The sequence below is a fragment of the Rhineura floridana genome, chromosome 15, assembly GCF_030035675.1.
Source record: "Rhineura floridana isolate rRhiFlo1 chromosome 15, rRhiFlo1.hap2, whole genome shotgun sequence".
Classification (NCBI taxonomy): domain Eukaryota; kingdom Metazoa; phylum Chordata; class Lepidosauria; order Squamata; family Rhineuridae; genus Rhineura; species Rhineura floridana.
The window spans coordinates 3,845,596-3,858,349 of record NC_084494.1 but is presented as its reverse complement, the minus strand read 5'-3'; the positions used below and the strand labels follow the sequence as shown (position 1 = coordinate 3,858,349).

Sequence of the window (12,754 nt, the reverse complement as noted above, 5' to 3'; positions counted from 1 at the left end):
GAGTCTTGTGTGACATCAGGAATGCCAACAGTGCTTTATTTGTGCCAGAGCTCAACTTCTTTTGAGAACTAGGCCCAAGTTCTGTAATACATGAAGAGTAAGGAAAATGCCTCCGGAACATGCAGAGTGCCGTTGGCTTCTCTCCTTGCCACCATCTGGGTAGACACACACACAAAAATGGTTGATGACTGAGGTTTCCTGCCTTGATTTGAAAAAAACAAATGAAAATCAAGCACTGGCTAACAGTCCGGAAATGTTGCAGGTGAAGATGTTAACATCACATACAAGTAGTTTAAAAATGGACTTCCGGGAAGGGTGACTTAGCCTGTGCCTGCTTTTGAGACGGGCTCCTGCCTCAAAAGAAGCTTATTCAGATATATCAGTCAGTTTTTTCTTTTTTTTTTGACTGATTAAACTTCTCCCGGGTAGGGAGAAACGAAGAGATTAACCTCAAAGCCTATTTTTGTTGGGACGACCAGATCTCATTAATTTATGGGACGAGGTCCAGCCGACGAAGGTGGGACGGATTTTTAACAGCAAGCTCTATCTGATAAAGCGAACGTTCACCTTATCTTCTAAGAGAGAACGCACTAACAGGCAAGCACCCTTCTTTCTATATTTTTCTTTTACTTGACTTAAATTGTTGCTGTTTAAAAGAGATTTGCCAGATTGATCAGTTTTTGACATCTCACTGGGGAGCCATAACTTCTCTCTGCTACGCACTAATTAATAGCTTATCTCTGTTTTTGTTGCAAAAAGCTGTCCTGGATTTGCATTCTAAAGATATACACAGAAGAGGGATTTCTATTCCAGATTTTTATTTTGAAAAATATTATACTGTTTTGAGACTACTCTCTTTTTGGTCTATTTTATTTTGACGAATCTGTTTCTTGACGATTGCCATTAATTGTTTCGATCCTGGGAACTGCATTTTGTTTACTTAACTATTGGAGAGATAAGGCTGTCTGCTCTGTTTATACTGTGATGTCACCAAGTTTGGAGTATTAACCCAATTGTTGCTGAAATAAGAAGTGGTTTTCCTATATTTTTCTTTTAAAATGGCAATTAAGAAAGTGGCTGAAAATCTGGAAATAACTATGTTTCAGAAAATAATGGATGAGATTGAGATAATGAAAATTGAATTGAGTAAAATGAAGCAGGAGATTAAAGATATAAGGGTCCCTGTGAGAGAGGTGACCCTGGAAGGGGTCCCTGTGAGAGAGGAGACCCCGGAGATTGGAACAGGGGTCCCTGTGAGAGAGGCGACCCTGGAGACTGGAATAGGGGTCCCTGTGAGAGAGGAGATCCCGGAGATTGGAACCAACGTGGAACAGGAACAAGATTTGGAGTCTATGGACTTTAGAAATAAAATCTATTGTTTGGAACTCAATGTTATCTCTGAAGAAATGAATGAAGATTCTAGAGATAAAGTTATCAATGGCATGGATAATCTTCTGGACTGGAATGATGTGATGGAGCCCAATATAGAGAAAATCTATGGAATTAACTGCAGCCATGTGACAATGGAAAAACTTTTAAGAGATGACCCAGTGTATTTTGAAAAAAAGAACAGAGATATGATTTTACAGCAGTATTTCAGCAACCTATTCAGAATGGATGGCAAGAAAATATTTGGGATAGAGGTAATCCCCATCAGACTCTTACTATATGACTATGGCTTTGACAGCAAGATTATTATGGAATACTGATAATGGAAGATTGGATATTGAAATTACTGGACTTAACAAGACTACTGAAGATGGAAGATGGAAAATGGAACTAATAGAGATAATAGAACAATGGCTACTGAAATTATTGAACCTAACAGATTCTGATGTGATGGATTAATTGAAATGTTTATTTTGACTATGGTTATGACAATAAGATTATCATAATTAGTAATGAGATGGATTAATCGATATGCTTATCTGGAAAAAAAAATTGATAGATATATTTCTTAAAGAATTGAAACCTCTCTTTGACTTTTTGTGGAAAGAATAAAGTAATGTTTATGAGATTTGATGATTAAGTAAGATAACTACTGGAGGAAAGTGATTTTATAATATGACTTAAGAGACAGGATTGTTATATATTATAGACTTATAACTGATTTGATCTTTGACAAATGGGAAGTCAATATTTTACTCTTTATTTTTTATTTTTGTTTTTTTTTTTCTTTTTTTCTTTTTGTTTAACTATTTTTGATTTTGTTTTTTGTCTTTGAATGTTTTATGATTTTGTCTTGTATGTTTTATGAAAATCTGAATAAAAATTATTGAAAAAAAAAAAAACAAGTAGTTTAAAAATGCAAATCTTCAATCCATTCAGCAAAGAAACTCAGAATTTTAGGTTTCAAGGCTCAAATATAGACAAACCATCCAGGTATGATTTCAATAGTCAGGGGGGGGAAACAGGATTTTGTCACTCCTGCAAGTATTCTGCTGCCAATAACCTTCCTCCGCTCATATCTTTAAGCACATGGTATGGTCTGAAGGCCACCTTCAGGCCACCACCTTGCTGAAGCGATGCAGGTGGGATCGTCACTGGCTGGCTAGATGACTACCTTGGAACCAGATGTATGCCACCTTGGGTTCCATAATGGAAGAAAGGTCCGATATAAATATAAGAAAATAAATAAAATTTGGAATTACTACAGAGCAGCGGCGGCGGCATTATCTTGAATACATTTTTCACCTTTAAGGAAGGTTAATAGAGTCTGGTAAATCAAACAAAAAAGATCATAAATAGAAATTATGCATGAACAGGCATAATTTTTTCTAAACTGTGCAGATGCCAGTTAAGGAAGTTTAATCTGTGGCATACCAACTTCCCTGAGTCAGAGAGAAAAGCAAATCTTAAAAAGGGGTTGTTCCGCAGAAGCACTATGTACAATAGCACAGTAGTGGAGAAAACCGTTTCCATGGAAGTGAAAGTGTGGGGTGTCACACAGTGGCCCTTTATTTGGACTGTACTGACTGCACCAATCTCTTTGAATTCTCTCATGCTACCAGTTTTAGCTAGTGCAGGTCAGACTAGTTGCCATTTTGCTGGCATCCGCCTGACATTGGTAATGACTGACTGTACTTTTGGTTGTCTTCTGAACAATATTTCATACTTACATTGTGAAGACAATCCCTTCTGTCTTCATCCTACTCCAAGTTATATGCACAATGTGAAAAGGCAGAAATTGAGGGTCGCATATGATTTCTATCCTGCCTTTTCAACTGAAAAGTACCTACAAGGCAAATTACATATAATACCAAGAAACTGGACTGCTTCCATCCACCCATTGCATTGCTCTGGGGTGCCGCTTCAGGGAGGTAGATGATCTTTTGATAATTCAAGAATGAGTAAGTTTCATTTCAATTTGGCATCCTTACTAGAGGCAGGAATGACTTTCAGGACTGTAAAGATTTTCTAGACTACCCCAGATAAAGCACAGAATTCAATCTCTTAACAACCAAAGATGGTCCCTTTTTAATATATAAAAAGAGGCAGGTTTCTAGGCCTCATGGGCTGCAGAGATAGGCTAGAAGTATGTGAGCAACATCAGCTGAAACCAAGGACAAAAGGGGGCTTAGAGACAGCCCACAGCGCTTCCTCCCATTTCACATTTTATTTTATTTTCTTATATTTATATCCCATCTTTCTTCCATCATGGAACCCAAGGTGGCAAACATGTGGTTCCCAGGCAGTCATCCATTCACATGACTAACAGAACAAGTAATTCAAATTAACTTGCCTAATTTATACAAGTTATAGGCACTTTTATTTATACCTTAGCAAACAATGTTTAATTTTAGCATAGAATTAAAAAAAAACAAGGAATGGGCAATTTAAACTCTGACCAAATCTGATAGAAAGCTATTTTTCTTTCTCCTGATATGAACTGATCCGACAGCAAAATATGGTGCTCTCTGAAAATGGAAATGGACTGCCTTCAAATTGATTCGGACTTATGGCGACCCTATGAATAGGGCTTTCATGGTAAGCGGTATTCAGAGGGGGTTTACCATTGCCTCCCTCTGAGGCTGAGAGGCAGTGACTGGCCCAAGGTCACTCAGTGAGCTTCATGACTGTGTGGGGATTCGAACCCTGGTCTCCCAGGTCATAGACCAACACCTTAACCACTACACTACACTGGCTCTCATGGTGCTCTCTACAGCAATTAAATAAGCACAGCTGTGTTGGCCTTGTTTGCAGCAGGGCACAAAAGAACTACGATGATTTTAAAAAAGCAGTCTGCCTTCCTTTCCAAGACATTTTGACAGTTACATGCAAATGTTGTTCCATTCGCAGGAACAGGTGGAGGAGATGGAAGAAAGGCTGAGGGAGCTGAAGAATGGAGTCCAACTTCAGCAGCGGAAGAACCAAGAACTGGAAGAGCTGAGGGCCAGTTTACATCAGGAGCTATCAAACTACAAGTAGGTTTTACTTCCTTCAAATACTATCCACGTGAAAGCTAGGCCTGCAAGAAAGTCTGGCAGTAGTAATGATAAATTCTCACTACAGGTATTTTCACAGTTACCGTGCTTGCTCAAGCTGTGTATGGGTGTGCAGACTGCCTCTTCACTTTTAGAGAATAAGACCTTCTGGAGCATTTATCTCAAAAGTGCCAGGGGAACAGCTTTCCACTGATGGCCTGGCTTTATTCTGGCAGACAAGTTGCTGCCACTCTGTTAAGAGTTGGCCTAGAAACTAGTACACTAACCAAAACAATACAGACGAGCACAGCATGAGCAACTTCAGTTTTTAGTCTAGGTAGTGAAGTGCCCTTGTAAGGTACTTGTAGAATAACAGAGACAAGATTAGAGTTTTTCCAGAAGTGGAGTTTTATTCAGAAAAGTATAACAAATTGTAATTTAATTGTCATACAGGAGGAAGAGGGAAATGTGAAGTGATGCTGCAGTTGTGCTGGGGGGGGGGGAGGAAACAAATGTGGCAATTGAAAACCAGGAGAGGGAGAAGGGAATAGAGTGTGAGAAAAAAGGGGGGAGTCTTTACAACCTTGCTCTATCCAAAATAGAGGGGGAGAGCATGAGGATCCTTAGCAACAGAAGAATAACCAGAGAAGTAAAAAGTCTTTCCTCAGCTGTAGCAAAAGTCTTTATGGATGCCATCCACTGATAGTGGTAGAGCAAATCTGGGTCTCTAGAGGTGTAAGAATAGGCACCGAGCCCGGAAATTTTAAAAAAGTCAGAGGGTAGGGCACTAGTTTGTGTGACTTTTTGTAGAATCGCAGGACCTAGGATGTTTTAAGACTTGCAAGAGTAGAGGCTGGGTGTGGCGTGGTGATTTACTGGTTTAGAATTATTGTCTTGCTCCTGCTTAACAGACAATGTGGTTTAGACTTTTGAAGTGGAATTTGAAACCCTTGTTGGAAAAGATACTCAAAACCTCAGGCCTCTCTATAGCCAAATGATAGGCGATACAGTATCACATAGCATAGATTAGGCACAGAGGAAAATTTAATATTTTCAGACTACAGCACGTAGAGGATGTGTATAAGTTTTCATCAGGAAACTTCTAAGTGCACTTATGTTTGCTAAATCCTTCTTACTAGGTCACTTTCCCAACCAAAATGTAGTCATTTGAGCCAAAGTGATTGTGAGGGACACCCAAAATGGCAGATTGGTGCCCTTCAACAACAGAGCCTCTGTACTTCTGAAAGCGTTCTGGTGTTAATTAGTACACAACCAAACAGTGCTTTTAAGCCATTTCTTCCGGGAGTTGTACCCAGTGCTTACCTGTGTGGATTTATTTTCATGAGTGTAAAAACATGCCCTATATGCCCCACATTTGCAAACTTTCGGTTCAGCCTTTAAGCAGATGAGAAATGGAAGTTAATAGTAGGGTAGCAATTGTAATTTCGTGGCATAATTGGTGCAAAGAATGTGCAGTTGGTTTTATTTGATCAGAAACTACCTTTCGATACATAATTTCCATGGTTAACTATGGTTTGTGACATATAGTTTTGATGAAGTCATCAAGATGGCCACCATCAACATTCACAAAATCATGAATCTCTCTGTAAAGAGTGGACAGATGTTAATTTATAAGGTCTCATTTTGTAGGCATTTCACAGAACTATAAATCTGAACCTTACAACTTTATCTCAAAATATTTTTATAGATATCTGCTTATTTATAATATCAACCCTCTCTATACCAGTTTTGGGTGTTACCAGTGCCGGTGCCAGGCTATTTTGGGCCCTAGGCAAGTCTAACTACTTGCACCCCCCCCCCCAAAAAAAATTGCTAACTTCAATTTTCAAAAACAGATGTCTTGTAGAAAAAATGAAAAGCACAAAACTTGAAACTGCTAAATTTATTTCAGTTGCATTTTTTCCAATGGTTAAAAAAACTAATCTGTATAAAACTGTGCCCTTCAAAGGTCAGTCCTGCGCCCCTCTGAGGTGTGGGCCCTTGGCAGCTGCTTAGTTGGCCTAATGATAGCACCGGCCCTGGGTGTTACACAGGTAATAAAGACAGAACAAAATATTCCTACTGGAATTTCTTTTTGGGTGTGGTTAATAGTAAGTTTAATAGGTGATAGTTTAATGTTAATAGTATTATGTAATATAATTACAGTGTTATCAGCTGTATAAAGTCATTCACTATTGTTTATTGGAACTGTTAGTTGTTATTTAACATAACATAACTGTTCACACATTGCATATCCTAATAGCCTGTAGTCAACATGGTCACCATCATCACCACCATAATCATGTTCATTATCAGAGTCTGACAGGTCTGGTCAAATGTAAGAATCATTATCACACAGATCATCATTTCCTCCACACTCAACACATATCTGTACATAGTAGGTTGCTCGCTAAGCATTGCAGGATGGACTGCATCTGTTCTTTACACGTGAACATCTGTTCAACTGTGGAATTGAATCTGATGCACATGGCATATCAGAGAATGGGAGATATCTCTCCCTCCTCCATCCATGTTCAACAGGAGTTGGAATTGTTCGGCATGCTTGATCATCTTGTTCCAAAACATAGCTTGGTAGTTAACCCTCTGCATTGCACCTCGTGGAGGTGGTAATTTTTCCCAATTCATCTGTGTCCTAGAAAATATGGACCAAAGTAACTCCAAGAGTAGTTGCTGGTTATTGGCTGATAGGCCTGGCAAATGAATGCTTCCAGTTTATCAAATACTATGTCTGGGATTGTGTCTTGTGTTCCTAATGAGTTTAAAACAAGAAGGGTGTCTTTGGTCACTGTAGTAAATGCTTTCTAATATGAAATTTTACCTGACAAAGTACCTGTACAATCAGACCCGGACGAAGTGTGAAATGCAGGCAATGCAGAAGCCTTCAAGGGGCCTAGAGATTGAAATATATTCGCAACCGATAACATTTTTGTGAAGAAGAACAAAGTAAGACTCAGGAGAAAGAACCAAAATTTCAGTGTCCTCTGTAAATACACAGGTTCTTTTAGCTCCTCTTTGCATGGCATTGATGGCATGCAAATCTTGGTATTTGCTTCTTCCTGGCAAGAACAATGTGAGGCAGCCACGTGTGTACACCATGCAGCTACAAAGTCCTTCCTAGTCATTTTTGCATGCTGAAGCATCTTATGAGCTATGTATGCAGTTAACTCATCTTTGGTGCTAATGTGCAAAAGTACCTTCAATATTATGCGCCACACACAAGTTTTATCATGGAAATTGTTATTTGGTAGCTCTCTGAGACCTTATATATGAAAATCCATTCACTATTTCCAAAGATATTCATGATTTTTTTAATTTTGATGGTGGCCATCTTGATCATAGAATCATAGAGTTGGAAGGGGCCTCTAAGGCCATCAAGTCCAACCCCCTGCTTAATGCAGGAATCCAAATTAAAGCATACCTGACAGGTGGCTGTCCAGCTGCCACTCAAATGCCTCTAGTGGAGAGCCCACCACCTCCCTAGGTCATTGGTTCCATTGTCGTACTGCTCTAACAGTTAGGAAGTTTTTCCTGATGTTCAGTTGAAATCTGGCTTCCTGTAACTTGAGCCCATTATTCCGTGTCCTGCACTCTGGGACAAACAAGAGGTCCTGGCCCTTCTCTGTGTGACAACCTTTCAAGTACTTGAACAGCGCTATCATATTTCCCTTTAGTCTTCTCTTCTCAAGGCTCAACATGCCCAGTTCTTTCAGTCTCTCCTCATAGAGCTGTTTCCAGTCCCGATCATCCTTGTTGCCCTGCTCTGAACCCATTCTACTTTGTCTGCATCCTTCTTAAAGTGTGGTATCCAGAATTGGATGCAGTACCCAAGATAAGGCCTTACTAGTTTCAAATAGAGGGGAACCAATCCTTCATGCAATTTGGAAACTATACTTCTGTTAATGCAGCCTAAAATAGCATTTGCCGTTTTTTTGCAGCCACATCACACTGTTGGCTCATATTCAGCTTGTGATCAACAACAATCCCAAGATCCTTCTTGTATGCAGCATTGCTGAGCCAAGTATCCCCCATCTTATAATTGTGCATTTGGTTTTTTCCTAAGTGTAAAATTTCAGACTTAGCCCTGTTAAATTTCATTCTGTTGTTTTCAGCCTAATGCTCCAGCCTATCAAGATCACTTTGAATTTTGTTTTAGTCTTCCAAGGTATTAGCTATTCCTCCCAATTTTGTATCGTCTGCAAATCTGATAAGCATTCCCTGCACCTCCTCATCCCAGTCATTAATAAAAAAGTTGAAGAGCACTGGGCCCAGGACCAAGCCCTATGATACTCCACTTGTTACCTTCCCCAGTTTGAGAAGGAACCATTGACAAGCACTTTGAGTAAGATTATGTAACGAACTGTGGATCTGCCTAATAGTTCTTCTATCCAGCCCACATTTAGCTAGTTTGCTAATCAGAATATCATGAGGGACTTTTGACAAAAGCTTTGCTGAAGTTGAGATAGATTATGTCCACAGCATTATCCAATCAAAAATGAGATAAGATTAGTCTGGCAGGATTTGTTCTTGATAAAACCATGTTGGCTTCCAGTAATCACGGCATTGTTTTCAAGGTGCATACAGATTGACTCCTTTATAATCTGCTCCAGAATTTTCCCAGGGATTGATGTCAGGCTGACTTGTCATTAGTTCCCAGGTTCCTCCTTTTTGAAGATAGGGACATAAGCCCTCCTCCAGTCAACTAGCACTTCACCCATCTTCCACAATTTTGCAGATAACAGTGGTTCTGAGAGTTCTTCAACCAGTTCCTTCACTACTCTAGGATGCAGTTCATCAGGCCCTGCAGATTTGGACTCATTCAAAGTGATTCGGTATTCTTTGACCGTTTGTCCATCAATCTCAAGCTACAATCCTGCCCCTTCAGTTTCCTGTTTCTCAGGAGGGTCATAGACCCCCTTTTGGGAGAAGACTGAGCCAAATTAGGAATTGAGCACTTCTGCCTTTTCTTTGTCCTAATTTTGCCATCCTCATTGAGTAGCTGTACCACCATTCCTTTTTTGTCTTATACTATGGATGTACCTGAAAAAAGCTTATCACTTTTGGCATCTCTCGCTAACCTCAGCTCATTCTCAGCTTTAGCCTTCCTGGCACCATCCCTGCAATTCCATGCTGTCTGTATTCTTCCTTTGTGGTCTGGCCTTCCTTCCACTTCCTGTACATGTCCCTTTTTTGTTGACAGGTCATCTCTAAGCTTTCTGTGAAGCCACACTGGCTTCTTCTGCTGTCTTCCCCCTTGACAGAATTGTTTGCCATTGTGCTTTTAGAATTACTCTTGTAGAAACTCCCACCCATCTTGGACTCCTTTTCTCATTAGGGTCACTTGTCACGGAACCTTACTTACCATTGTTCTGAGTTTATTAAAATCAGCTTTTCTGAACTCCAGGGTATGCGTATGGCTACTCTCAGCTTTTGTTTCCTTTCCAGAACTCTAGTACAGCGTGGCCACTTTCCCTCAGAGTTCCCGTAACTGCCATTTCATTCACCAAGTCATCTCTATTTGTTGGAATCAAGTCAAGGATAGCTGATCCTCTAGTTGCTTCCTCCACTTTCTGTTGGAGAAAGTTATCTCCAACTCAAGTCAGGAATTTCTTGGAGGGACCGTGTTTGGCAGAATTTGTCTCCGAACAGATATCGGGGGAATTGAAGTCCCCCATTACTACCATATCATGCTTCCTCGGCAAATTGGCAGATAGATAGATAGATACTTTATTACAGTCAGAAACCAGATACAATAAAATATTAGCAACAATATCAAAAGATTAATTCACGAAGAGGTATAAAAGTTTTTAAATATTTAAAAATTAAAAGGCACACATTAACAATCAGGGATACATATTTTTCTCCAACGGATTGCAGCAACTGTGTATTTGGCAACTACAAGAGTAACTTGGGGAGAACAATCCCCTAGTAAATAATCCACATAAAATCTTTCCGGTCTACCGGGTAATGACTTTAAAATGGGCACGATTAGTTGTTGTCTTAAGTCTTGATAAAAGGAGCAACGAAAAAGCACATGCTCACTAGTTTCTATCTCGTCGTATCCGCAAGGACATAGCCTTTTTAAGTAAGGTATTTTATTATACCCGCCCTCGAGGAGAGCAGAAGGGAGGTAAGTCCAAAGCCGATAAATAAGACATTAAAGTGCAAAATTTGGGGTTATGTCATAGCTTAGCTTGGCAGTATCATTTATTCCCAAAGGAATGAGAAGGGATAGCTGTCAGTGGACTTTATGAGCGATGGCAGCCTTTCCGTCACATCTCTAATCCATTCTTCAGGAAGGCAACATACCTGGCGAGTCCATAGATCTTCTTGGCAGATCCATTTGATGTCATTAAAACTATACGCCACACACAATAATTACACCATGGAAATTATGTACCTACAGATAGTTTCTGATCAAATAAAACCAACCACATATTCTATTTACTAATTCTGCCAGAGCATGATTTTTCTATATATGCTCCTTGACTGTGTACATGTAGTGATTTTTTGTCAACATATCAGATAAAGCAGTAACCTTTTATAAAGAAATACCACACAGCACCATATTTGCAATGTAACCTTTCTTGCTCTCCGAATTATATCTTGACATAAGTGGTCTCTTCTAGATGTCTTAGTGTAGCTGTTTTAATTTTTTATTAATCAGTCAGTGCCATCTATGTACATGACACTTTCCAAAAATGAGGCATGACAGGTTCCTGCCCCAAGGGGATTAAAATCTTAAGACACTGGAGGAAGCATGGGAAAAATGTTTGATTTCTTCATTTGTAAGTACTTTAAGCTTAGTTACAATACGGACTAAAGCGCTGACCCAAAAGCTTCCTGGAAAAGGTGAGTTTTGAGGAGGGACTTAACAAGAAAAGTGAATAACTGTGGCAGCAGGGTGCTAGATAGATGTGAGTGGACACATGCGAGATAGCACAAGACCCAGGAGGATAAGACTGCAGTAGTCAAGGCAAAATAAAACATTTTGTTGAAATGACAACTGGATTTCTGAAATGTTGTGAAGCAGAGGTCCCTAATGTTTTTTAGCCCATGGATGTATGTAGAATTCTGAGAGAGTGTCAGGGGTACCAATTTCCTTTACCAAATCCCACAAAGAACTGCTTTTCCATGAGGACCTGGGTAAAAATCAGATCATGTAGAATCAAAACAGATCCTCTTTAATTTCCATTATTTTAATTAATGCTTACATTGATGTCTTTAGGCTGCACCATAGCCCTAGTGGTTCTAAGCACTGTCTTGGATCCAGGTTGTTAAAAAATGGTGGATCTATGATTTTTACAGTTTAGTACATGGAGAGAGATGTGATCTGTGATAGTGGTTTCTTTTGTGGGGGAATCCAATGTAAAATAATGCAAATGCAAGAGGGTCCATTTTAATTCTGACTTTTACCAAGCCCCCATGAAGAAGAATCCAAAATTACCAGCTGACCAAGAAAACCCCAGTTCAAACCCTATTTAACTATTAAGTTCTTTGGGAAGTTTGGCTCAGTCACTCACATACACTGATAAAGACTAGAAAAGAAACACAACAAAAGCACCAAATCTAGTGAGAAGCATATACTTAGTTCTTTCATGCCAACCTTGATCATTTCTCTCATCCCCTGCCCCAACTACAACCCTAGCATGGGGGGTGGGGAAGACCCGTTTGGACCAAAGACTGATGATAGGAGGACCAAGAAGGCAAAGGAAAGCGGAGGTGGTGAGAGAAAGAAACACAGCTAGGGAAGGTCCTTTTAAAACTCAGTCTTGGTACACAGGTGCATACAGAATTGGGAATAAGTGGGTTTTTTTAAGGGGAAACAAAGCAGTTTAGCAGCCAAGTAATCCAAGCAAGCGAGTCCGTTACAAAGACTGTGCAGTATCCAAAGAAAGCAGAAGTGGATGGGAAGGAATGTTCTGATCAGGCACGCAACTCTAGCAACAGGCCAGCACTCTCACACACACACACAAACTCCTCCATCCCGTCTAAATGTTCATGTATGACAGAGGAGAAAAGCCTCCACCATATTCAGTCTCATTCATTTCCTCCCTCCTCCAAATTTTCCTGACTGAAGAAGGGGCAAAGAAGCTTCCTCCTTACATGCATGTGGTGTTGCCTGAGGAGTGAGCAGGAAGTGAGCTTACTCAGTGTTGGGTGGTGGCTGATGAGAAGTGGGCAAACCAGCCACAAAGCCAAAGACCCTGCCTGAGGCAGGAGGTTGCATTGTTTGAGGACAGCAACCTTCCACACTGATTCAAGCACCTCCCTTCAAGCAAAACAAAAACAAGAGTCTCCCCGTGCCAGAA

General features: G+C 40.0%; 1 protein-coding gene across 1 annotated transcript in view; it reads left to right on the top strand.

Moving 5' to 3' along the window:
* The window catches only part of LOC133370357 (protein archease-like), a 60,450-nt gene that overhangs the window by 16,577 nt on the left and 31,119 nt on the right, over nt 1–12,754 (top strand). The window contains exon 3 of the mRNA XM_061596557.1: nt 4,300–4,424. Within this exon, the coding sequence (XP_061452541.1) occupies nt 4,300–4,424 (125 nt within the window). The remainder of the gene's footprint in view (nt 1–4,299; nt 4,425–12,754) is intronic.